The sequence below is a fragment of the Tachysurus vachellii genome, chromosome 13 (assembly GCF_030014155.1).
Source record: "Tachysurus vachellii isolate PV-2020 chromosome 13, HZAU_Pvac_v1, whole genome shotgun sequence".
Classification (NCBI taxonomy): Eukaryota; Metazoa; Chordata; class Actinopteri; order Siluriformes; family Bagridae; genus Tachysurus; species Tachysurus vachellii.
The window spans coordinates 21,668,969-21,696,468 of NC_083472.1; the positions used below are offsets into that span (position 1 = coordinate 21,668,969).

Sequence of the window (27,500 nt, forward strand, 5' to 3'; positions counted from 1 at the left end):
ACTGAGGAAGAGGATGGACATAGAGGTGATAAAGCCTGAGTTCATAAGCATGGGAAATGAATTAAATTAGAGCTTATCGCATTTGCCATCTCATAGTTTCCTGTTTGTTTAGGATTAAAGAAAGGACGCTTCTTTATCAGAATAGATGCCCAATTCATTTCCTGTCTGGAAAGAAAATGATCTCATTGACATGGCGAAAGCTTTGCAGCGTCCTGGCAAACAAATGAGCTAGAAAAACAGAGGAGAAGGCTGCTGGTAAAGAGCCATTGATTTTTAAAATGAGCATCATTGATTTGGGAAAAAAGACGCACACTAGGGTCGAGAGCAAGAAGCAGGAACTTTCAGGTGCCTTTCTATAGATCCTGCGTCTCTGTAATGTAGCATCATGGGATATTTAGAAGAGTGTCTTATTCACGGCACGGAAGGACACAGGTACACCAGGAACGAGGAACTGGGCTAAGACGTCTGATATCGGATGCGACGTGGAATGTTAGCTCGCCGCAGACAGATGTATTGGTGTCAGCTCTAATTGAGGCCAGGCAGGAGAAGAGCATGACAGATTGGTGCATTAGACTGAGGACATTTGGAGGGGACTGAGTGTGTTTCTTTTTTTTAATGCATGTGTGTTATATATGCTAGAGAAGAGCGGGAGTACATCCTCTACCATCTGTTCCACCTTCCTGTCTCCCATAGGTGATTGTGTGGATGTGAGGGAAAGAAAGATACAGAAATAAAGAAAGATTGATTGTTGGAAAATGTAGATAATAGGGGTGCAGTACGGCTTGTTTAGTTATTTCTTTTTTAAAGAATAAGGAAGAAGCAGGTTTTCATTTGTGAAGCATTAAACATACGTTTCAAGCAAAAGCAGATGAGTGTGTTAGACATTCATTCATTCATTCATTTTCTACCGCTTATACGAACTACCTCGGCTACCTCGGCTAATCTCAGGCGTCATCGGGCATCAAGGCAGGATACACCCTGGACGGAGTGCCAACCCATCGCAGGGCACACACACACACACTCTCATTCACTCACACAATCACACACTACGGACAATTTTCCAGAGATGCCAATCAACCTACCATGCATGTCTTTGGACCGGGGGAGGAAACCGGAGTACCCGGAGGAAACCCCCGAGGCACGGGGAGAACATGCAAACTCCACACACACAAGGCGGAGGGAGGAATCGAACCCCCGACCCTGGAGGTGTGAGGCGAACGTGCTAACCACTAAGCCACCGTGCCCCCCGTGTTAGACATGTCAAATTAATTTCTATGTATTCTTTTTTACATATTTTTTTAAATAAATTTAAAATAATAAAAATAAAAATAATTCCACTAAGTACAGTAAGTTTACCACTTTATTAATTCTATCCTAAAATGTCCTTATTTCTGGAAAAAAATGTTAACTTACTTTGTCTTATTTATTTATTTATTTATTTATTTATTTATTTATTTATTTATTTATTTATTTATTTAAAAAAGTTCATTTCTTTATTTTATTCAAAATTCTAACATTTTATTTATTTATTATTTTATGTTTTGGCTTGTGGGCTGTTTTCTGGCTAATTTATTTTTCTGTGTTGTTATTTGTTTATTAATTTTTTTTTCTTTGTTTGCTCCATTTTTAAAAGTCATTTTTAATGGGATCATTGTTTTAATTTGCAAGACAATTTTATACTCTCTCTTTCTTTTTTATACACCTTTAATGCGGTTACTAAAAGAGTGTGATCTCTGAGTCTGGTCTATTTTATATGAATCAGTCATAAGCGAATTTGCTCAAAAGCATCTTCTAAAAATGAGCAAAGTAATTCACTCATTTGTTATTAAGATCAATTCACAAACAGTTCTGTGTGTTTGAAATATTTAATGACAACAAGCTCCATCATGAGAATGTATTTCCATTAGTTGTTCACCTACAAAGTCACGGTCCCTCTAGAATATAAAGTAGCCTATGTCTAATTAGAAAGCTGTTAAGATCGATACTCTAATGAAATGTAAATTAAATACCGTTCTATAATTAATTCAGCGATGTGCCAAATATATGGGCTGACAAGTAGCTGAGCATATTTAACAAATAAACATTTACACTTTGTTTTTGTGGTTGGAGATTTATCCTGATTAGGTCAAAGTGGATCCAGAAACAAAGGAAAATGCCCTATTCACACTTAGGGGTACTTTTATACAGTAAGCTTGTGGAAATGAGAAACCTCACACAGTCTGCAACCAGAACTCAGGATCGAACCCCGAACCCTGGAGCTGTAATACAACATTCTTGTTTTATAATCTATCTAATATTCTTTATTACACCAAGACCCTTTAAATTGGTATTATCTATGCAGGCTACAATCAACAATCAATTATCCTATTTTCCTGAATAAAGTCACCTGATTTTTATTTATAATACTGTAATCCCTCGCCACTTCGCGGTTCAAGTTTCGCAGCCTCAATGCATCGTTGATTTTTCAAAAATATTCATAGAAAAATAAAAATTCAAAAATACCGCCATATCGGCAGCCGTATTGCTGAAAGCAGCGTTGTTTCATCGTGATGCGTGAGAGAAACGGTTTCCCAGGATGCCAGACAAAGAGAGAAACTCTCTCAGAGGCTTTGTACATACCCACGGGCACTCAGACAACGCACGTGATTGGTTCCCGGCACGAGATCGACGAATGAGAGCACGAGTGGATGTATCCCGTGAGCTGATTGGCTGCGCATCATCGCATCATGGAGTCAAGTCTCAAGATACTACTGTCATTGGTGACTGTGGAACACCATAATACGTATCGTATGAGAGAGAGAGAGAGAGCGTGAATGCATAATATTAAGGTTTTATAATTAAATAGATTTAAGTAAAAAATATATATATAAAGTATAAATATACATATTTTAAACATTCTGGTACCCACACACACATATACGGAAATTCCTAGGGGGGCCAATCCTACTTTGCGGATTTTCACCTATCGCGGGGGGTTCCGGTCCCCATTAACCGCAATAAACGAGGGATCACTGTACACCCCTGTGGAGCTTTAATTAAATAGATAATGAACAAACATGCCAATGATTAAAGTTTTAAAGTTGTCATTGTCGACATCATGCTCGATTGGCTTGTGGAAGAACAGTATGATAATTACATATACTTCTAATTCTAACTCTCCAGAACGTTTGCGATTGGATTGCCAGTCATATAAATCTAAAAAGTCTTGGTGTAGGACGGAATCATTTCCTTCATGAAATGATCTTTGGCTAATTCAGCTCACTTTAGATCAATTTCATTTTAGAGCATTTTTTAAATACTAGACATGGACTTTACAGAAATGTCGATGGAGATTTAGATCCATAATGAACAATCCGGTGGTGAAAGTGGGACGGAAACCCTCTCTGAGATATGACATGACTTTAGGAACGAATCATGACAGACTCATTATGGAGCCTTCAAGAACTTCTCAAGGTGATACCATTTCCGCCTGCCTTTGCCATGTTCATTGGATGTCTTTGTCTTGTCACACTTCACAGAGGTGATTATTCATTCATTCATTCATCTTCTACCGCTTATCCGAACTACCTCGGGTCACGAAGAGCCTGTGCCTGTCTCAGGCATCATCGGGCATCAAGGCAGGATACACCCTGGACGGAGTGCCAACCCATCGCAGGGCACACACACACACACTCTCATTCACTCACACAATCACACACTAGGGACAATTTTCCAGAGATGCCAATCAACCTACCATGCATGTCTTTGGACCAGGGGAGGAAACCGGAGTACCCGGAGGAAACCCCCGAGGCACGGGGAGAACATGCAAACTCCACACACACAAGGTGGAGCCGGGAATCGAACCCCCAACCCTGGTGGTGTGAGGCGAACGTGCTAACCACTAAGCCACCGTGCCCCCTCAGAGGTAAATGTAGATGCTTAGGGCTTTAAGAATTTGTAGTTTATCATAACCCATATATTTCTGTTTTTATCCAGTCTATTAGAGGTTATTTATTCAAAAAAGTTCCCAAAATCCATATTTTTCTTTCAAAAAAAAAATTTCAGTTTTTATCTTCAAGGTAAAAAGGTTTCTATCTTTAAGGTAAATGGTGATATCAAAGTCATTATTTTTATCTGAACTGTCCCAAGTGCTTGTTCATAAGCATCTGAGTATGGAATTTGCTCCTGTTTTGTTGTATCTATGTTCAGCAATGAATGTGTTGGTCTGGTCCCACTCCACAGTGGTAGTTAATATGAGCTCATATGAAAGATTTTAGTTTTCTACACATATTTCTGTTTTCATCTAGCCTAAAAAACATTTTTTTTTCCACACAAATGTTTCTGTTTTCATTTCTGCTCACTATGAAGCCCCAAGTGCTTGTTCAAAAACATGTGTAAGGTTATCGACAAAGGGTAAAACACACATCTCACACTGAAAACTAACCGAGTCCTGACTAATTTTATATCAGACTTGCAGCCAGAATATAATTCATTTGTGAATACTGGTTGAAAAATGTCTTAAAAGTCAATTTCCGATTTCTGCTGGCTGAATGAAATGCCAGTGTCCTGGTAAAAAAAGGTTTAGCTCAGCTCTGAATATGGTGAATAGGAGTCCTGGGATGAATAAAAGCCCCAATATAACTACACTCTTGGTTTGTTTTCAGCTTCATGGTGCAGTGAAAGCTTAGTTGTTATGAATCTCTAATAGAGGCTTAAAATGTTGTGAGTTTAAGTCCCAAAAATGTAATAACAATAACGATTAGGTCAATTATTTGAGAAATTAATGAATACAGCAGTTGGTAGGCCTAATTAAAGTTATCAGATTCTATACACAGTGATCTTTGGGTCTCTAGCGCTCTGATGATATGGTGCATTATTTAGCTCCATGCTGGCTGGAGGCCTCGACACTCTTCCTGGATCTCTGCACAAAAGGGGCAACACGTGTCATCCTAATTCACTTTTCCTCCCCGCATGCAAAAACAATGGCCTGGCAACTGCCCCCTGAGGACGGATAATTTGTCCATTCAGTGAGTTAAAATAATCTTTTTGTTAAACCCTATTGGGATATTGCGCGAGTGTTCAGGTCGTTAAAATTGAGAGATTGAGCACATGGTGTGAGATGACCACCCGCCAAACATATGCTGCTAACTACTGGAGGAATTTACGAGACAAAACATAAAACAAACAAGACAAAACACATGCTTCAGAAAACGCTCGTACGGAAAACGAGCTACACCTACCTACACCTACCTACACCTACCTACACCTACCTACACCTACCTACACCAGGAGATATTCACACCTGTTCGTCAAAAATTAGTTCATAAAACATGACAAAATCTCACTTTGGCTCAGGTTATGTGCATTTAGTGAAATGTTCATATTAAAACTGCACATATTTCCCAACCTGAGGATTCAGACCTGAGGCAGCTCTAAACAAAACAGGGTCATGTTTCAGTTATGTGGAATTATGGGATTTTATTACGGAACTAGACTTAAAGTGAGCTTTACTGCTTCCATTAAACCCCATCAAGAGAGGAATGAAAAATGAACTGAGATGTTACATTTATGAAATTTATTATATTCATCCAAGAAAGGTAAAAATATGGAAATAGCCTTTATGATGTGTAGAAATTAAAATTGAATGACCGATATTTCTCATTTCATTTGGTAGTCATGGTAAAATTCGTTCATTCATTCATCTTCTACCGCTTATCCGAACTACCTCGGGTCACGGGGAGCCTGTGCCAATCTCAGGCGTCATCGGGCATCAAGGCAGGATACACCCTGGATGGAGTGCCAACCCATCACATGTAAAATTAAAAAAAAAAAAAAATATATGTATAAAAAATAAACAAGTTAAAATAATTGTATCTTTATTTTTATATTTTATATTTAAAGTTTAGAAGAATTATGTTTAGAATTTTAAACTAAACTAAACTAAAATTAGTTTAGAGTTCTTTCTTTCTTTCTTTCTTTCTTTCTTTCTTTCTTTCACCGGCAAGTGAAAACACATCTTCCATATCCTCCTGCAGTTTTATCTCCTGATTTAGGGCTTAAATACAAGTGCTTGTCTTTAATACTGATGGTCTAGACATGACTGAAAATCCCTTGTCTCACTCTGTTATACTAAAGAAAAAATCTGGCAACCTTGTACAATCCTTAGAGTTTGATAATCTACCCAGAAATTGAAGATAATCCCTTCTGTAAGAAATTGTTTCCTCCTGTAAATACCCACTCGTAATCTGAACACTTAATGTATTTATCATGGCTGATTACATCACAGCAACATCTTCATATATGAGGTTGAATAGAATATTTTTCTTTCTTTCTTCTTCCTTTAAATTCCAGCAGAATTAACGCTGAATCTTAGAGCTTTAACCGGATATAAAACAATTTGCTGAAGTATTACTGGATCTTTAGATGGATTTGAGATAATGTGTTAAGAGAAAAGCTTGGAAATAGCAGTCTGTGCTTGAGAGATTTGTAAACACTATAAACCTATACACTGATTTTTAATATTTCTGCTTAAATCGGTGAGTTTTGATATCCTAAAACCTAGAATATTGTTGACTCTTCTGTATATAAATGGAATAAATGATACAAGCATTAAACTTTGTGATCATTTTCTTTCATGTTGTCTTGTATAGACAGATGGAAAACATAACTGCTTTAAAGAGAAAAGACAATTTTGTCAACTGTAGTTGTCACGATGGCTTGGACAATTCCCTGCCAGAACACCAGGGGGCGTTTGTTCATATCCATGTGCTTTTGCTTGTTTTATGTTTTTACATGTGTTTGCCCCACCAGATCCTTACCTTTTTCCTGCCTCCTTATGTTTCACTAATTACCTCCTCGATTTATACCTGTTGTCTTGTGTGTTTTTTGCCGAGTCCTGGTTGTGAGTTGTGAGTCTTTGTTACCTGCCGTTTTCCGATTTATGTTTTTTTGGTTTTTAGTTTTCTTGTATCTCGTTTTGTATTTTGGTTGCTCAGTTTTTCCTCTAGTGTCTGTTAATATTGTTGTTTTATTAATAAAACCTCTGTCTGTGTTCTATCCTGGCATTTGGGTCTGGATTTTGTTTCCACGTTGGCACCTGCACCTGACAGTAGTAATAAAAATGTTCATTTCACTGTTTTTTTGCCTCTATTTTGTGACCCGAAAGCTAGACAAACCTTTTACAGGTACTTTCACTTTTTTTGCTAGGTCCAGCTGTCCACCTCTGTCTGATTCACCTCTGTTACACTTCCACAAAATGGCAATCTTGTTTAAATAAATAACACTTTTTATCAGACATTTTTTTCCCAGACAGAAGTCATTATCACATTCTTGTTTAGATCGCTCTCTGTTACGACAACTCTACTTTAAATTGGATGTCAGGTGTAGTGTTGCGCGAAGTCTGACAGGACAGCTTAATGAATCTGCTAGGTTTCAGCTAGATGTCACAGGAAGGTGTGACCACACAACATAGTCTGCTTAAACATGCTGTTGAATTTCTTCGCTCCACTGGATTTTCCAATTCAAGGAAAATTGGTGACTTTGATGATAACAACCTTCTAAGCATATTGGATTTGCAGTTTCAAATTGACTATTAAAATCAGGAAAAAAATGCTGCCAAAAGTCTTTGCTTAAAGTCTTTATCTTGCTATTTAACACATTTTTTCTCTGGAATACTTACACAAAATATATTCTCTACATATTCTTTGGGTGTGTAAGATTATAGCCACATTTTTGAACTTCTAGTGCTTTTATTATTTTCTTAGCGATGATTCCAAGCCCAGTCTGGATGAGGTTTCCCTTCAGAAACATTGAGGAACAGAGTGCCACAAGAATTCTTGATTCTGATTGGTCAGAAGATGATGTTGATCCATTATTTCTACAGTAACAGCTCACACACAGGGATGGTGTACGAGGTAAAACTTTAACATCTTCAGAAATGAGATGTTGGCACTTTGTTGTTTATTGGTACCATCTATCCATCCATCCATCCATACTTCCATCCATCTATCCAACCATCCATCTACCAATTTATCCACCCAACGATCCATCAGTCGATTCATCCATCCAACTACCCACATACTCACACACCGTTTTACACCCATACATTCAACCATCCAACTATCTAACAACTCACATATCCATCCATCCATCCATCCATCCATCCATCTGTCCATACATCCACATATCCACACACCCATATTTCCATCCATCCCACTACACAAATATTCACATACCAATCCATCCAACAATCCATCCATCCATTCCATTTATCCGTCCATCCGTCCATCCATCCATCCATCCATCCATCCATCCATCCATATCCTAAAAAAGGGCTGATGACTAAAATACTTTAGGATATGTGTTTGAAGTACATCTTCATGCCCTAGATATTAATTACACATTTAAATCCATTTGTGTGATTCAAGGTCGCTACCATACAAGACTTTTTTTACAGAAACGTTCAGTGCATTGATATAAAGCTGTTCGTTTCCTTACATCTGGTACTACAGTCAGAGGTGCTGTTACAGAATATTAATCAACATCATCTGTCCAATCAAAATCGAGAAATCAAGAGTAGGGTCATATTAATAGGAATTAATCCCCCCTTTATTTAACTTTTTCTGAATGAGTATATTTCTAAATATATTTGAGACTCTGGATTTGTGTATTTTAAGATTTGTTTCACGTACCATTCACTTGCAAGGTGTGTGTCTGGAAAAGCTGCTCATATCCCTCAGCATGGCAGGTGTAGTTCCCCATGTGAGTGGTGGTCACCTTGGTGATGTACAGACTTCCATCATCACCAAAATCCTGGGAAATAAAAGGACGGGTCTAATTGACATTCACAAAATGTGATGTTTAACGATTAAAAAAAACCTCAGCATGCTAGCAGGGCAGACTGTCACAACACTTGAATCACAATAACCCAAATTAAATAAATTTGTTGTATTAAAAAAAAAGCCATAGGCACTGAATAAATCAAGGAATAAAAGATTATAAGCTGATATTGAGAAAAGTTGAATATCATGTCGTGCAAATTTGTACAAATACTGAGCAAGAGAGAGAGAGAGAGAGAGAGAGAGAGAGAGAGAGAGAGAGAGAGAGAGAGAGAGAGAGATGAGCTATAGCCATGTAAAATAAAGTGTTCAATCAATAGAAATGGACTGCATTTGAATCATAGCCACTTTAAAGATCTTTCTTTTAGGCTCAACACAACCTGATAGAGAGGAAGAGTTGATATGGTCTACGTGCCTAAATGTTGATAAGAAAATGACGGCTGTCATAATCTGAGCATGATTTTTTTTTTTTCCAAATTGGCTTGTTGCTGTGCAATCCGTTTCTTTTGTGATGAACAAAAAATGCTTTACAGTGAAGCAGCAACACTGTACAAAAGAGCACACCATCATGAACCCAACATGACAACTGTAAACTTCCAGTAGAAATGAAATGGACCACAAATAAATTCATCAAATGCTCCAGGATTGAAAAGAGACATATTTTGTAAATCTGTGATTTAAATGAAATGACACCTCAGTGAAATCTGGTGAAATCTTGATTCAAATTGGTGAATCGATTCATTTTTTATAACTGACATTCTGACAGCATGTGGCTCAAAGGTCTATATTAATATCTCAATAAGTGAAGATATTTTAGATAAAGGAAATTTATGTAATACTTCTTATTATAATATTATTATATTATTATAAGACCAAGAAGCTGATTTCTAGATATTTGAATTCATTTCAAGTTTTTTTTTTTTTCAAAAAATGTTATTCGATTTGCAGATAACTTTGCTATATTTCTATTTTGTAGACATAAAGTATAAATTCAGCAAATATGAGCAAATATGCTAAATCTGCCAACAGAATAAGGCAATTTCAATGGATTAATAGTTTTATTTTTGTCAAAAATAACGTTATAAAAGCAAATGATATATTTTACCATATATATTATATATAATTTGTTATAATTATGAGTATTTGCATAAATATACTGTGTAAAGCAGTGTAGCTACTTGTGTAGCTATTGTGTAAGTGAATCAGTAAGACTACAGGATGTCTGAAAAGTCAGAAACCAATGAGAATAGAATTAAATTGACTTATTATTTTATTCATTATGTTCATTCTTTATACTCTACACATTTTACACTCTACACATTTTGTTCAACATCAAAGTTCAGACCTTTCCAATCGATATCCTGATGATATATGTATTTGCACAGCATTCAGAATTCTCATTGGTTTCTGACCTGCTGTATAAATGAATAAAAATATTATAACAAATTCCAGAAATACCGCTGCTGTTGTGCTGTTATTGGAGAATAATCACCTTTTAGGTGGCATTACATGGTAATAGAAACATGACCGTGATGATAAACAGTATGCAAGAAACGAATCAGAGAAAAATGCTACCAAAAGCCCGGAAGCTAATTTATTATCATGTGCAACAACCTGAAAACAAGAAGACATGCTGATTTTTCCATTCTCACTTGTTCTCCTAAGATATATTTTTCCATGCCGTTGTGGCTAATTGAGCAATTAAAATATATCATCGCTGTCGGGCGGAAACCTCGTATGTCCAAATTTGGTCAATTTCATATTTTTTCACATATCGATGCTATTGGTCAGTCCCCACGTGTTATTTTTACAAGTTATTAACCAATTTAAAGTCTTGAAAATAGCTTGAGCGCAAATCTCATAACTCCATTGGACACTTCAACTGTCCACCTCTTCCTCACTCCGTGGGAGAGCTTCACGGCATATTTCTCCTCAAGAAGAGTCGCAACGAATCAACACGTCTTCTGAGGTAAATGTCTTCAAAACACTGGGCTCAAAGAAAAAAAATCTTGACCCCCGCTAGTTCTGGTGCTCGTCTGAGGACAGGAATTTAGTGCAAGACAATCCACTGCAACACGGACTAAACCCTGTGCACTGCAGATAAGGTACGGCGTTTTTTTAATTTCCTGAAAAATAACGGTTTTGGAGATACGAGGATTCCGCCTGACAGCGATGATATGTACTGTATAACAACTTGCATCCCAGAAGAATCAAGCAGTCAAAAAATGTGCAAACCATAAACCACTATCCTGTAACATGGATCCAAGTACAGAGGAGCAACACATTATTAGGGAAATTTAAAACTAATGACAGGAAGAAAAACAAGGGGAACCAGTCAGACTAGGTTAATATTAACATAATGCTACAATACGGAAAATGTGTCGTTTTTAATGTTTTGAGCACATTGCTTACGTAAAAATACTCTTTCTGACCCCTGTGGCTTCCCAAAAAGAATGTGGGATACAAGAAGGGTCAAAGTCTGGTGAAAGTGCTATTCATAAATAAATAAATAAATATTGATAAAAAGGTAATAATATCCATTAGTAGATTGTTTAGAATAAAATGATTAAAAATAGCAGTTTATTTTTAAGTTACATTCTGCAATGATCTCTGGGTTCCAAAAGATTTAACATCTTTAACATCCACTAAAACAGTTTTTCAAGAAACTTGTAAAATTTGCTTTATGATATGGATCAGTGTTTTTATGTGGATCTACAACTTTATTTTTTATTTATTTTATTTTATTTTATTTTTTTTGGTAAAATTGTAAAATAAACTCACAAACATTTATTCAAAACCTTGTTAAATTTTATATACACCTGTATCTATAAAATATTGTGCTCTTTTTATCTTTCCTGTGCTCCTCTCTCAGAGCACTATACAAATTGATGGTGTACTTATTTCGCCACCCTAAATGTCAAAAAAAAGGTGAAAAGACACCCTCTGGTTTCCTCTATTTCCTTCTCAGAGCTGTACTGGAGGGCGTTTAAAATAATGGAAGCAGTGAATATAACCAGAGAAAAGTTGAACTGTCTGTATATTAATAGGCAATAATCTCTCTGAAGACCCGACTGTGCCCTCGGCTGCCCTTTCTCCACTCTCTTCTCTCTTAAACAGTGCTGAAAAAAGCAATACGCTGCTCAGATAAAACTCTATTAACTCCCATATAGCACAAGCCTATAGGAGAAAATAAAACCACTGACACAGGCATCTACTCTGACCCACAATCACCCAGACCCCAGTTAAATCCCAAAATCTTAATGCAATGTCAGATCAGCTTCAGGGCTTTGAGATTGTGGTGGATTGAAGGCATGCAGACCTCGAGACGGGGTGAGGAAACCTACCTGTGGAGGGATCTGGAGGGAAGAAAAGCAGTAGAGAAAAGAGATTAGAGATTAGATTCACTTCAGTGTTATAGAACTCAGAGTACACTGAGAGTATAGAGCTCAGAGTTATGACTCACTATGTTGGAGTTTCTAATAAACTAAAAAAAAAAAATCTTTATTTTATTTTTTTATACCAAATCCTGATTCTGATTGGTGTTTATAGTTCTATTAATATAGATATTAATGCACATGTACTAATATATTTTTACACCTACAGTAACAACTCTGTCACAGGAATGTGTAAAGCAGCTGCTAATAAATTCCACTCACTCACTCTCTCATTCATTTTCTACCGCTTATCCGAACTACCTCGGGTCACGGGGAGCCTGTGCCTATCTCAGGCGTCATCGGGCATCAAGGCAGGATACACCCTGGACGGAGTGCCAACCCATCACAGGGCACACACACACTCATTCACTCACGCAATCACGCACTACAGACAATTTTCCAGAGATGCCAATCAACCTACCATGCATGTCTTTGGACCCGGGGAGGAAACCGGAGTACCCGGAGGAAACCCCCGAGGCACGGGGAGAACATGCAAACTCCACACACACAAGGTGGAGTCGGGAATCGAACCCCCAACCCTGGAGGTGTGAGGCGAACGTGCTAACCACTAAGCCACCGTGCCCCCCTAATAAATTCCAATAAATTAATATTTAATTTATTGATAATCATTGATATAATTTTTTCCGTTTATTCCACATATATGGAATTAGTCTCCAGTATCAGCACGATCAATATGTATTCCGTCACGTGAAATGTGAAAATTTACACTTTTTTGATCTCTTGATAATTTCATAAGCTCTAAAAAAAAGAAAAAGTGAGGATGGTAAGCAAATAAAGTTAATTTTGTTATAATGTAGACAAGAATAAACTTGTTTTGTAGGTGTTCTTCAATAATAAACATAATTTTAAACGAATGAGAAAGAATTAGCAACAATTAGTAAGAATTATGTAATTAAGTAGTATGTGTTGTTCTAGTTTGTACAATGTTTTACGACCTTATACCTTTGCACAATGTTTTGTACAATGTTCAGTTGTACACTGTACAGCGTTATCTTGTGTTTTTTTGTCTTGTAGTATTTTGTATTGTCTGTCTGCACCGTCTTTCATCTTGCACTCTCTGCAATAGGTTGTACAAGTTATGTGGCTAGGACAACTTAGCTCTGTGTTTTATCTATGTAGCACTTGAGGATCACTTATAATAACCTGTTAATAACACTATTAATAACACTGGTAATAACCTGATAATAACCTGGAAATAACCTTTTAATAACACTAGTAATAACATGATAAAAGCATCGCTAATAACTTCTAATAATCGTAATAACACTGGCAATAACCTGGTAAAAAACCCTGGAAATAACCTGATTATAACCCTGGTAATAACCTGGTAATAACACTAGTAATAACCTGATAATAACCCTGGTAATAACCTGGTAATAACACTAGTAATAACCTGATAATAACCCTGGTAATAACCTGGTAATAACGCTGGTAATAACCTAATAATAACCCTGGTAATAACCTGGTAATAACACTGGAAATAACCTGGTATTAACACCGGTAATAACCTGATTATAACCCTGGTAATAACCCTGGTAATTACCTGGTAATAACCTAATAATAACTGGTAATATTCTGTTAATAACACTGGTAATAACCTAATAACAACACTGGTAATAACCTGGTAATAACACTGGTAATAACCTGTTAATAACAATGGTAATAGCCTGGTAATAACACTGGTAATAACCTGTTAATAGCAATGGTAATAGCCTGGTAATAACACTTGTAATAACACTGGTAAAAATCTGATAATATCACTGGTAATAACCTGGTAAGAACATTGTAATACCACTTGTAAAAAAATCCGCTGGTAATAAACTGGTACTAATGTTGATAATAGCACTGTTAATAACATTGATAATCATGAGTAACTGAACAAATCCAGATTTTTCAGCTCCTGACTACTAATATTGTGTTTTTAAAAAATGTCATTGGCTGAACCTAACCCTGTATAAATGCTTATAAACTGGAGAATTTAAATGATCATGAAATGTAGAATTGCCAGAATCTGCCTTGCATCTTTACGTCTCCTTTCGAAACAAACTGCCTAAAGATGAATCGGCGTCACCAAAGCTGAGACTTTAAGACTTGCATTTCATCATTTATACTGTTGGATATCCAGCTTTTGTGTTAAAGTTGTCCAGAAGAGCAGGAAGCAACAGAAGAGCTTCACGAGTTCACACTTTTCCCTTGACAGTTGCAGCTGCACCCAGTGATGCAACACACGGCAAGATTTCATTCTCAAATTTAATGTGCTTAAGCGGCTTTAGCCTCAAATCCTGCTCAGGTTTATTTGGGAATGCACTCATTTATTGAACGGTTGAAGTTGCTGGATTCTTGCAAATGCTTTCGTGCCTTTCTTCATAGAGGACCGGGTAAATAATCAAAGGCAGAAATACGGGAATCAGTACAGGAATTGAAGGACGACTATTTCAAAGTAATTGTAATTTAACAGGTTGAGCCCGATTATATGGCTTTTCTCTAGCTGCATGTATTTCATGAGGCTTTGATATTAATGGGATGGGTTGTAATTTTTACAAACCCATTTGTTGCCTGTATGGAAAAAAGAAATCTACTATATTCTACTATATACTTCTATATCTACTGTATATTATTAGACAGGACAGACAGGTTCAAGACAGGACTAATTTCTGAGATATCTGAGCCAGATCTACAGAATTCTATGATATTTCATATTTCAGGTCTAGAAATCTGTTTAGAGATACACTTTTAAAAAGTTTTAATATGAATACACATTGATTTATGCATCAATTCCTTTGCCACACCCTAAGAAAAAGTTGGTTCCTATTTGGTCCCACTGGGTCCAAACAGAGACGAATAAATCTAAAGAAATCCTTATGTTTGGTGTGAAATGCTACAACAAAGTGTTATAGAAGCAGAATCCTTTAAAGTTGGGATCAGTGACCTTGTTTTTTTTTTACTTACTGTACTTTATAGAAAAGCCCAAAACAGAAAAAAAAAAAAAAAATTCAAGGTAAGATTTTATTGCAAATACAGGCCTTGGCCTTAGGCTAAATAAATAAATAAATAAATAAATAAAGAAAGAATTTGCAAGAATGTCTGAAAAATGAGCTTGCGTTTTTGTTACACGGCCTGACCTTCAGATTTGCTATAAAGCTTGCTTAACATAAAGTGCTGGAAAAAGCTGCAAACTTTCCGTGTAAAGATTCTCCTCAAAGACTAACAAGATTGATCGCAGAACAGGTCAGAAATGATTGTGTAGCTTTGCACCTAGAAGTCTGAGCGTGAGGATTTTGTGGATTGTTTAAAGTCGGAGGTAGAAGAAAAGCACATCGCAGTGGTGTGTGTGTACAGAATAAGTGTGTGTGTGCGTTCTTTAAGTGAAACATGATGTTGTTCAGAACAACAAACCAACTGGGTCAAAGAAAGATCTCTTTAAAGTGATGGATTTGACCTTTTCTCTTTTTGGATTGGATGTGAAGAAAAACAGATGAGGGTTTAATCACTATTTAAAGGTGCAGTATGTAATAATCCTATATTCCTTTATACAGTACTGCTGTTCTATAATACAAGCGATAACAAGAAATAACTTATCTGGATGTTCCACCATGTTAAATGTAACTAGAAATGGATAAATATTTTAATGTGTTGATTATTTCCACTTCTCACACACACATCAAAGTATTATAATCTTATCATCGTTTACAGTTAAGTCATATAACCGTTTGTGCCTCTATACGGTTACCACGGTTACCCATAAACCCCTTCTTCTTCTGTCATGATGCGCATACGCAATCGCGCTTCATGGTGTTTTAATTGTAAAAAGTTGAGCGTGAAAGTTCTGATAATCATCTCAGCCTGCAGGAGCTTCTCGCACACTCATCAGCATTTAATGTTGCTTTTGCTACATAAGCATCTATGGAGTGTTTGCTCTGATTGTAGTGTTGACTCATTTACAGACCAGATGCTTAGCTGATCCAGTAACACACACACATAAACACACACATATACACACGGCACATATCAGACAGAAATGCAAAGAAACAGCACCCTTTGAAATGGATTTGAGGACAGATGTGCCTTTTAGTCTCACTGCAGTTCCTTATAGCTCCTAGCGAGTGTTACTTATTTACTTTCCTTATCCTTTTTTTTTTCCCTCCGAGCACCCTCCTCAGTTCTCATGATTGCTTTGGCAGTCTAACTCACACAGAGTGAAAGGCTGCCTGAGCTTAAAGCTACTCTAGTCTCCTTAAGCACTTCCTGTTTGGCTCATAATAAAGTGCTACTTTTGAGTCAGAGCCATGATGAGTGATGTAGCTCCTACGGCTATCCTAGTTAGAAGTGTGAGAACGATAATGTAGGAAACGTAGCACAAAACTAGCAGCCTAATAATGTGGAAATGACACAACGGGTTGTACAGTTTAAAAAACAAATTCTCTATATTGAAATCTGGGTTGTGATTCATTCCTCAACTGGAATTCTTTGTATACGTTGTAAACATAATATATTACATACAACCCACCTGATAAAAAGGTAAAAAAACATTTTACAATACACGATTAGATTTAAGTTACAAAGAATATGTGTAACATCTGGGGGGGCACGGTTGCTTATTGGTTAGCATGTTTGACTCACACCTCCAGGGTTGGGGGTTCGATTCCTGCCTCCGCCTTGTGTGTGTGGAGTTTGCATGTTCTCCCCGTGCCTCGGGGGTTTCCTCCGGGTACTCCGGTTTCCTCCCCCGGTCCAAAGACATGCATGGTAGGTTGATTGGCATCTCTGGAAAATTGTCCGTAGTGTGTGATTGCATGAGTGAATGAGAGTGTGTGTGTGCCCTGTGATGGGTTGGCACTCCGTCCAGGGTGTATCCTGCCTTGATGCCCGATGATGCCTGAGATAGGCACAGGCTCCCCGTGACACGAGGTAGTTCGGATAAGCGGTAGAAAATGAGTGAATGAATGAATGAAGAATGAATGTGTAACATCTCTGATTCTCTGACAAAAAAAAAAAATCATTTTCGTCTAATCATTTTACAGCCTAAAGGCTTTTCACATTTCAAAATTTTCCATATTACTATATGATCATGTGCATCAAAGGATAAAAGAAATACTGAGCATAATTCATGATCCTGGATAGTGTAACTGCAAAAAAAAAACTTTAACCCTGAAGCGCTCAAATTATTTATGAAATATCGATTTATTTAAATTGTGTAGTGGTAGAAGTGGATCTAGTCTAGGAAATCTCTTTAAATGCCAAAATTCAGGAAGAACTGATTCAGAACATGATTTAATTTTGACATTCTATTTTTTTAAGTCGGTTTAACAAACGTCTATGATTTAAATGTCTATGAATTGATCAAGTAGCTGGAAAGTTACATTCCAAAGGAAAAAAAAAACTGAAAGAATAAGCCAAAGAGGTTTAGTTTGTAATCAGATTGTGGCTTTTCAAATGTCTATGATGATGTTCCTACAAGTATGTGGACACTAATACCCCTTTTCCACCAAAAAGAACTGAGTGCTGGTTCAGAGCTAGCGCTGGTGCTGGTTCAAAGTTGGTTCCACTGGCGAACCTCTAAGAACTGGTTTGCCTTTCCATCGGCTAGAGAGCCGTCACAGAGCCGAGTCTGACGTCACTGTATACGTCTCATCTGTCCCAGCAACGTTAGTGCAGCAGGGACAAACACAAACACATCAACAATGGCGGATGTTGCTTTACTGTTAATGCTCATGGCTTTGCGAACCTACATTAGCATCCAAACTCGGTGAATCCAACATGTACGTGCAGCTCTATGTAATCTGTATAAACAGAGGTTGTAATCGAGAAAGTACATAACGTTATTTTATCATTAACACAGAAAAAAGTTAGCCTTAGCATGTAGCTAATTACTATCATGTGTGCTGATAATGTATCATATCGCGGTAAAGTAAAAGTGTATTAAACATTAGTATACTTAAGGTACATTATCAAATGCGCTAACAGTAGCCCCGCCCACAAGCGGTTCTTAAGTCTAGACCAGCAACCGGCTCCGAACCAGCACTCAAACTGCCTCGGTGGAAAAGGGGCATATGCGGACCAAACTTGTTCCAGCATGACAATGCCACTGTGCACAAAGCAAGCTCCATAAAGACATGGTTTAACATCATTGTTGAAGAAGACCTCGAATGTCCTGCACAAACCCCTGACCTCAACCCCATTGAACCCCTTAAGGATGAACTGAAATAATGAGCCACTAGGCCTTCTCACTTGATAATAGTGGACCTTTCAAAAAATTAGGCAAATTTGCAATTCCCAAAAGCTACATTTGAAAATCTAGTGGAAATCCTTCTCAGAAGAACGGAGGCTGTTATAACAGAAATTTTGGAGCAACATAAAGTACTAAATAAAATACTTTTAGTGTACCATGATCAAAACAGAGAAGATCCCTTACACCCTCTGTACAGATGACAACAGAACAGGACCTCCACAGATAATGCCATGACCAGAGACGGCGATAAGGCATGTGTTTAAACACAGCGAGCCACTTTTACCTCAAATGATGAGCCCGAGACTGCTAGAAGAGTCTAGAAGAAATTCTCCTTCTTCAAATAATATAACGTTTAGTTCAACATCCACTCAAAACATGATAGATATAACTGAGGTCCTGTATTTGATCAATTTGGCATCAGAATGTGGGATTGCAGCTCAGAGACCTGAGACGTGACTGCGGCTCGTATAAAATGACTAGCGAACATCTCTGACTCACGGTACGGCTGCATCCCACTGGCATTATGTGCATTTTGGCTGCTGTTTGAACATGTGTTGAGCCTGAGGCGTTAAGAAATGCTGATTTACTGCATAGCTTCTCTGCTGTTTTTGCCTTAAAGCACTGACCTTTAGTTTGTTTGGAATATTGCAGTACATATAGTCATTTGTTACAGTTTGATGTTTTACAATTTTATTACAATCAAAAACCGCAGCAGTGTTGAATGCTTGATTCTGATTGGCCAGTAGGTTTTGATTAATTTTCTATAACAAAAGGTTATATTGGTTTTATATAAAACAACACTGATACACAGGAAATCGAAGTAACGGACGTTTTCAATCACTATATACAAATGAACGATTTTATCTTTGCAAGTCTCAAGACACATGTATTTCAATCATATATAATCTCTTTATTGGTTCCTCTTGAAGTTTCTTCCTCTGGCATCACAGATCTAAACCTGCTTGTGATCTTCTGTAGATTAGGATAGATTGTAGAATTGATGTACTGTAGAATGCCTTTTAATTGAATGAAATATTCAAAAGTACACTAGCTTTCCATTCTGACTTATGGAACATTTTCGATCAGTGTAAACAAATTAGTTTTTAGCTGCAAGTCTTCTATAAAATGAGTCAGGACTAGCTTTAGCTGTTAGCTTTCAGTGTCAGACTTTGGGACTCTGTTGATACTCATACTCATTTTCTACCGCTTATCCGAACTACCTCGGGTCACGGGGAGCCTGTGCCTATCTCAGGCGTCATCGGGCATCAAGGCAGGATACACCCTGGACGGAGTGCCAACCCATCGCAGGGCACACACACACACTCTCATTCACTCACACAATCACACACTACGGACAATTTTCCAGAGATGCCAATCAACCTACCATGCATGTCTTTGGACCGGGGAGGAAACCGGAGTACCCGGAGGAAACCCCCGAGGCACGGGGAGAACATGCAAACTCCACACACACAAGGCGGAGGCGGGAATCGAACCTCCAACCCTGGAGGTGTGAGGCAAACGTGCTAACCACTAAGCCCCCGTGCCCCCCTGACACTGTTGATAACCTTATGCAAAATTTTAGAGGTTAAAGATAACATCAAATTTCAGATGTTTATGAACAAGCACTTGGAGCATCTCAGAGAGCAGAAATGAGTTTAATATCACCGTTTACTTTGAAGAAACATTTGTGGGAACAAAAAAAATAAAAACATCTTTGTTTTCTTTTAACTTTTCTATGAATATTTTGCCTCTAGTAGGCTCTGGAAGAACAGAAATACTCATACAGTACAAATGATTAGATTAAGCCCTGACTGTCTACTTTCATATGAGCTTTATACAGTATTAACCCCCACTGTGGAGTTTAACAAAAACCAAACAGGAGCAAATTATATATTTTTTTCTTCTGTTAAAAAGAGGAGTATCAGCAGGTTTTCAGTATATTTTCAGGACATACTAAGTGTTGCTGTTTTGTGTTATTTATCTGAATAGAGATAATTAATAGATGTTTATATCTGCTACAATATAAGTGATGACAGGATCGAAGTTGTTTCGTGGTTTTACATTCCGTAACATTATGTAACTATAAACGGATTAAATGTCTGGTGTGTCGTTCTTTATAAATAAATCTTTGTAATCATTGGCGAACTGCTCTGGTATAAGAGGTACAACCACTTCAGGATATGCTGTTATAGGAAAATAGCTACACTTCATCACACCACCATGTACTTGATTATTTTCAGCACACCCGCTAAGTGTTTTATATCCAATATGCTCTGGGATAAAATTGAAAATAAATAAATAAATAAATCAAAAGTGAGTGTGTGTGAGTGTGTGTGAGTGTTGGATTAGAATGTCACTCACACTGATATCCTCCAGCTGTAGCGTGTTGAGCGTGTGGTTATTGCGCCTCCAGATGATTGGCGGTCGCCTCTCGCCCGCGATGGCACACGTCAGCACGACGCTCTGACCCACAGTGATTGTGGTGACGATCAGCTTCTGCTCCTCGGCGAGCCTCAGCTCGTACACGTCTGAGAAAAGAGAGAAGCTCTGTTTGAGCCACAAATCCGTACTCAAAGACAAAGATTTAAACGTACACACTAGACGGAATCGAAATGTCAAGCTATGAAGCTAATGTTGGTAAACTTTTTAGAGGGTAGATTAGTAAAGTGTACAGTGGAAAGAATGATCTCAAACAGAAGCTTTAAAATGGACAAAAATAATGTCAATGATCTATAAACAGTCGTAGCAGCTGACTTAAAGAGTGAAGCATTCAATTTGTCGTTAGCACATACAAAAATTTGGTTTTATTCCACACAGAAATTGAGTGCTAGAAGAATGACAAAACAGCTTGATTCATTTTACTGACCACTGAGGTGAACATTTTATGAAATTAGCTAACACTAGCCTTACTTGTTAGTGACATTAGCCTAACATCTAGCTCAAATCTAAACCCACAAACTTTGTCCGTTATATCTTTTACATTTGAGATGAAAAGATTGTTCTAGATTATTTTTCCTACTCGTTCTGTTGTTAAAAATGCAATTAGCTTGTAATTAGCCTGTGTTGTGTAGTCATGAATTAGCTCTGTGTGTGTGTACATACAGCTACAGTCATTTAGTAATCAAGCAGAAGCTCAATTAGTTGCTGTTGAGTCTCCCAGGCATGATGCAGCCCTTGTTTACGACTGAACTATTGTAGAAATGTGTCTTTATAATCAGAAATAATAAAACTGCAGTCAATTAGCAATCAGCACAGACCCCAGAAACAAACAAACACACACACACACAAACATACACACACACACAAACACACGCTCCATCTGAATTTCTGTACCTCACATAATGTGTGGAGATGAAGACAGTGATGCATCACACACCTACATGGGTCGTGTCTCTGTGTGTGGTATAAACTTTAAACTTTCAAACTGCACTCTCTCTCTCTCTGTATCTCTCGCTCTCTCTGTATCTCTCTCTCTCTCTCTCTCTCTGTATCTCTCTCTCTCTCTCTCTCTCTCTCTCTCTCTCTCTTTGTATCTCTCTCTCTGTATCTCTGTCTCTGTCGCTCTCTCTCTCTCTCTCTCTGTATCTCTCGCTCTCTCTGTATCTCTGTATCTCTCTCTCTCTCTCTCTCTCTCTCTCTCTGTATCTCTCTCTCTCTCTCTCTCTCTCTCTCTCTCTCTCTCTCTGTATCTCTCGCTCTCTCTGTATCTCTGTATCTCTCTCTCTCTCTCTCTCTCTCGCTCTCTCTGTATCTCTGTCTCTGTCGCTCTCTCTCTCTCTCTCTCTCTCTGTATCTCTCGCTCTCTCTGTATCTCTGTATCTCTCTCTCTCTCTCTCTCTCTCTCTCTCTCTCTCTGTATCTCTCTCTCTCTCTCTCTCTCTCTCTCTCTCTCTCTCTCTCTCTCTCTCTCTCTTTGTATCTCTCTCTCTGTATCTCTGTCTCTGTCTCTCTCTCTCTCTCTCTCTCTCTCTCTCTCTCTCTTTGTATCTCTCTCTCTGTATCTCTGTCTCTGTCTCTGTCTCTCTCTCTCTCTCTCTCTCTCTCTCTCTCTCTCTCTCTCTCTCTTTGTATCTCTTTCTCTCTTTGTATCTCTGAGTACTCTTTAGTGTAATGAGAGTAATGCTGGGCAGAAAGGTCTAACTGAATTAGTTCTGCTCCTGGAGGCGTGTAATGACCAGATGTGATGAGCAAGCCAAAGATTCCATTTAACAGCTACGGAAACAATTAAAAAAACAGCCTGCACAAAAAATACAAAAATAAAATAAAAAATACAGCAAAAATAATGCCAATGAGTGAGAGTGATTTCATTGGATTTCATACCGATAACGTCATAAACATCTAAACTTCTAAAAGCTCTATCCCTGAGCCTCAATATTAACCATTCATCCTAACCTTATAAATTATCACTAATATATTCTTTTACATGTGAAATTATGTGATCAAGTATTTATAGGGATTTGCAAATTCGTGTAACACCGAGCTCAGTGAAGAGACGGCACTATCTAGATTAATAGCAACTATATTGCTCCTTTTGATCCATATTTAAAGCATATTTCTAGAGAAAACCCCAGACATTTAGATCAACAAGTACACATGGTGTAGGGGTGTGATGTGGATTTCTTATAAAAGGTAGTATGATTAATATCTATAATATCTTTTAAATTGACCTAAGGTTGAGTCACATTGCGTAATGTTATGTTACACCAAGCAGAAAAATAGCCGTCCTTCACTAGACCAACTGCCACAGAGTTCAGGCCTCCTTTACTGACAGCCATAGTGTTCACGCCTCCTTCACTGACAGCCACAGAGTCCACGCCTCCTTCACTCACAGCCACAGAGTCCACGCCTCCTTCACTGACAGCCATAGAGTCCACACCTCCTTCACTGACAGCCACAGTGTCCACGCCTCCTTCACTGACAGCCATAGAGTCCACGCCTCCTTCACTCACAGCCACAGAGTCCACGCTTCCTTCACTGACAGCCATAGAGTCCACGCCTCCTTCACTCACAGCCACAGAGTCCACGCCTCCTTCACTGACAGCCATAGAGTCCACGCCTCCTTCACTGACAGCCACAGAGTCCACGCCTCCTTCACTGACAGCCATAGAGTCCACGCCTCCTTCACTGACAGCCACAGAGTCCACGCCTCCTTCACTGACAGCCATAGAGTCCACGCCTCCTTCACTGACAGCCACAGAGTCCACGCCTCCTTCACTGACAGCCATAGAGTCCACGCCTCCTTCACTGACAGCCACAGAGTCCACGCCTCCTTCACTGACAGCCATAGAGTCCACGCCTCCTTTACTGACAGCCATAGAGTCCACGCCTCCTTCACTGACAACCATAGAGTCCACGCCTCCTTCACTGACAGCCACAGAGTCCACGCCTCCTTCACTGACAGCCATAGAGTCCACGCCTCCTTCACTGACAACCATAGAGTCCACGCCTCCTTCACTGACAGCCATAGAGTCCACGCCTCCTTCACTGACAACCATAGAGTCCACGCCTCCTTCACTGACAGCCATAGAGTCCACGCCTCCTTCACTGACAGCCACAGAGTCCACGCCTCCTTCACTGACAGCCACAGAGTCCACGCCTCCTTCACTCACAGCCACAGAGTCCACGCCTCCTTCACCAACTGCCACAGAGTCCACGCCTCCTTCACTCACAGCCATAGAGTCCACGCCTCCTTCACCAACTGCCATAGAGTCCACGCCTCTTTCACTCACAGCCACAGAGTTCACGCCTCCTTCACTCACAGCCACAGAGTCCACGCCTCCTTTACTGACAGCCATAGAGTCCACGCCTCCTTCACTCACAGCCATAGAGTCCACGCCTCCTTTACCGACAGCCACAGAGTTCACGCCTCCTTCACTGACAGCCACAGAGTCCACGCCTCCTTTACCGACAGCCACAGAGTTCACGCCTCCTTCACTGACAGCCACAGAGGCCACACCTCCTTCACAATGAATGACATACATGGAGACCACGCCTGCTTCACTGACAGCCAAAGAGGTCACTCCTCCTTCACAATGAATAACAATCATTGAGGCCAATGCCTCCTTTACAATGAATGACACCCATAGAGGGCAGTTCTCCTTTTTTAACTACCACAAAGGCAAACTACCTCCTTCGTTAAATTGACAGTCCCAAAGACCACACCTACTAACCTTAGACTGACAGTCCCAGAGGCCACACCTCCTTCTCTTGCACCAACACCCACAAAAACCACACCTTCTACATTTGGACTGATACCCACAGGGACCAGGCTTTCCATACATGGACTGACAGCCACATTAGCCACGCCTTCTATTCTTGGACTGACAGCCAAAGAAGCCACACCCCTTTCAATAAGTTTGATAACCGCCGAGGCCACACCTTCTTCATAATGACTACCATCCAAAACAACAACACCTTCCTCACTTGTAGGATTGACAACCGCATCGGCTGCGACTCCTTCACTGGTCACACAAAGGCACAGAGACTTATTTTTAATACATTTCTGTATAATAATATACTAATACACCTAGAAAATGACTAGTCTTTTTTCCTACAAAATCCAACAAAATGGTTCTATCTGGCTCAAAATATTTCTATTCACTTCAGTAGTTACTTAGTTTTTATTATTTACTTGTTTTATTTTATGTAAGATATATTTGAGCAGGTGTGTTTATATGTCCCTCAAAGCAAAACTGTATTGAACACCTTTTATGACTCCACTGTATAACTTTATAGCATGCAGCTTTTAAAAGTCAGGATGTATAAATGAATGGTGTCAGCATCCTCCTGAACCCCTGGCATCCCTGTGTTTATATACCTGTTCTCTTTAATTACAATTCTTTAATCACAATCCTGACTGCGACTCGCCAGTCCGTTGTTGTCGGATGCTAACTAAATACTGCTATAATCACACTTTTCTATTTAAAACCTATTAATGCAAATATGTGTAAAAGCTTGTTGTATAATTCTATAACAATTACATCACAGGTTCAACTATAGCCAAAGCAAAAACACTCAGAACATCAGAGGGATTTATTTCCTTCGGCGTGAGTCAGACAGCGCAGTTACCGCAATCTAGTCAAACCATTTCTTTATTTCCTGAGCAGCGGCTTTTCACGTCACAAACATGAAAAATTAGTCCATTAGTCCATTTAGCCCATAAAATGGAAGACGTGATAATTGAGCTCTGGTTTCCGGGATCAAAGAAGACAAATCCGCTCTAGTGCATGAAGCTCGTGACAGGATGAATCATGAAACATGATAATATTATATATTTAATAATATTATTTCAATAGTAATAACGATATTTCTCCCAAGTTATATAGCACTTTGTTGTCTCCGTCTCATTAACGAGTACGTGCGTTAGTTAGTCAATCCGACAGGTGCAATTAAATATGCACACAAAAATGAGTTGCGACTAAAGTAAATGCAGCAATTTCCACTTTCCTCATAGCACGCTTATTAAAATGCTAATTTAATAAATGAACTTGATACTGAAGGCTTCCTTAAGGCTCAGGAGAATAATAGGTATAAATCAACACCTAATAGGTAGAAATCAATGAACCATCAGTGTAAGAGTCAAGAGGACAGACTCAGTTTCTTCTGGTCTCTGAGTCACATGAGGTCAAGCTTGAAAATTAAATTTACTCCTTAAAGAAAATAACCTTAAGAAATAAAGTCACTATAACGTCCGAATATAAAGATTATATATAGTAGCATTAAAGTTCACTACCTAAAAAATAAAAATAAAAAAAAAGAATTTGTGTTAAAGGTTTTATACAACAAATGTCCTTATGAAAGGAAATTGATGGAAGTTCATGAAAAGTCTTCACACAGTCCAACTGTATAATTCTGAAACATCTCAGTAACAGAAATCTGTAAAAATCTATAAAATATTTCATTCAACTGAAAGACGTTCTGCCAACTTCTCTAATTCCAACCTACATCTACAGAAGATCACAAGTAGGGTTAGATCTGTAATGCCAGAGGAAGAAACTTCAAGAGGAAAATACGTGAGATATGAGTAAAATACATACATGTAAAAAAGAACATTAATATTAAGTGAAGCATTACTTACTAAGACAAGTGCTAATTAAAGAGATTTTAATGATTAATTACTCTCCTTGATTTAGCCGTCGATCTCCTATAGAACCTTAATGCAAATGAACACAGCTGCTATTATATAACGCTGTTTTCTTCAAATCTTCCTCTCATTAACGAGCACAAATCACAGCAATTATGCTTATTTTCAGTTCCTGAGATTGACTCAATCCTAGTTCCTTCTCACCAAGAATTTTCATTACGTCCATCACGTTTATTCAGGAGCTGTTCGAGGACATGAACTTGTCGTAGCGTTAAAAAGCTGAAAATCCTGCATAGCTGTTGATGTCTCCTTTGAGTAAAAATCCTCGCAGCTATGGTGGTGCTTAAAATAACACTCCGTTAAAATCAGATCCAATTAAGATCCATTTAAAGCAGTAGTGTGTTTCCTGATCAGTAAATAAACCGCTAGTAATTTTGTACATAGATTACATACAGAGGATCTTACCAGTAATATCAATCCTTTACCTGGAATTCATTTAAAACTACTTAGAAATGATACAAAAGATATCGTAATTTTACCTTTATTTTAAATTCTCAATACTCTCAACATTAAAAGTTGTTGTTATTATTCTCACTCACTCACTCATTTTCTACCGCTTATCTGAACTACCTCGGGTCACGGGGAGCCTGTGCCTATCTCAGGCGTCATCGGGCATCAAGGCAGGATACACCCTGGACGGAGTGCCAACCCATCGCAGGGCACACACACACACTCTCATTCACTCACGCACTCACACACTACGGACAATTTTCCAGAGATGCCAATCAACCTACCATGCATGTCTTTGGACCGGGGGAGGAAACCGGAGTACCCGGAGGAAACCCCCGGGGCACGGGGAGAACATGCAAACTCCACACACACAAGGTGGAGACGGGAATCGACCCCCCAACCCTGGA

The 27,500-nt window shown here is 38.5% G+C and overlaps 1 protein-coding gene across 2 annotated transcripts in view; it reads right to left on the reverse strand.

The window, feature by feature from the left end:
- The window catches only part of fstl5 (follistatin-like 5), a 161,125-nt gene that overhangs the window by 34,284 nt on the left and 99,341 nt on the right, over positions 1–27,500 (reverse strand). For both annotated transcript variants that reach the window (XM_060885983.1, XM_060885982.1), the window contains exons 7-9: positions 20,862–21,028; positions 8,670–8,790; position 1 (exon numbers count right to left, since the gene is read on the reverse strand). The exon at position 1 is cut by the window's left edge and continues 161 nt beyond it. In XM_060885983.1, the coding sequence (XP_060741966.1) occupies position 1; positions 8,670–8,790; positions 20,862–21,028 (289 nt within the window). The remainder of the gene's footprint in view (positions 2–8,669; positions 8,791–20,861; positions 21,029–27,500) is intronic.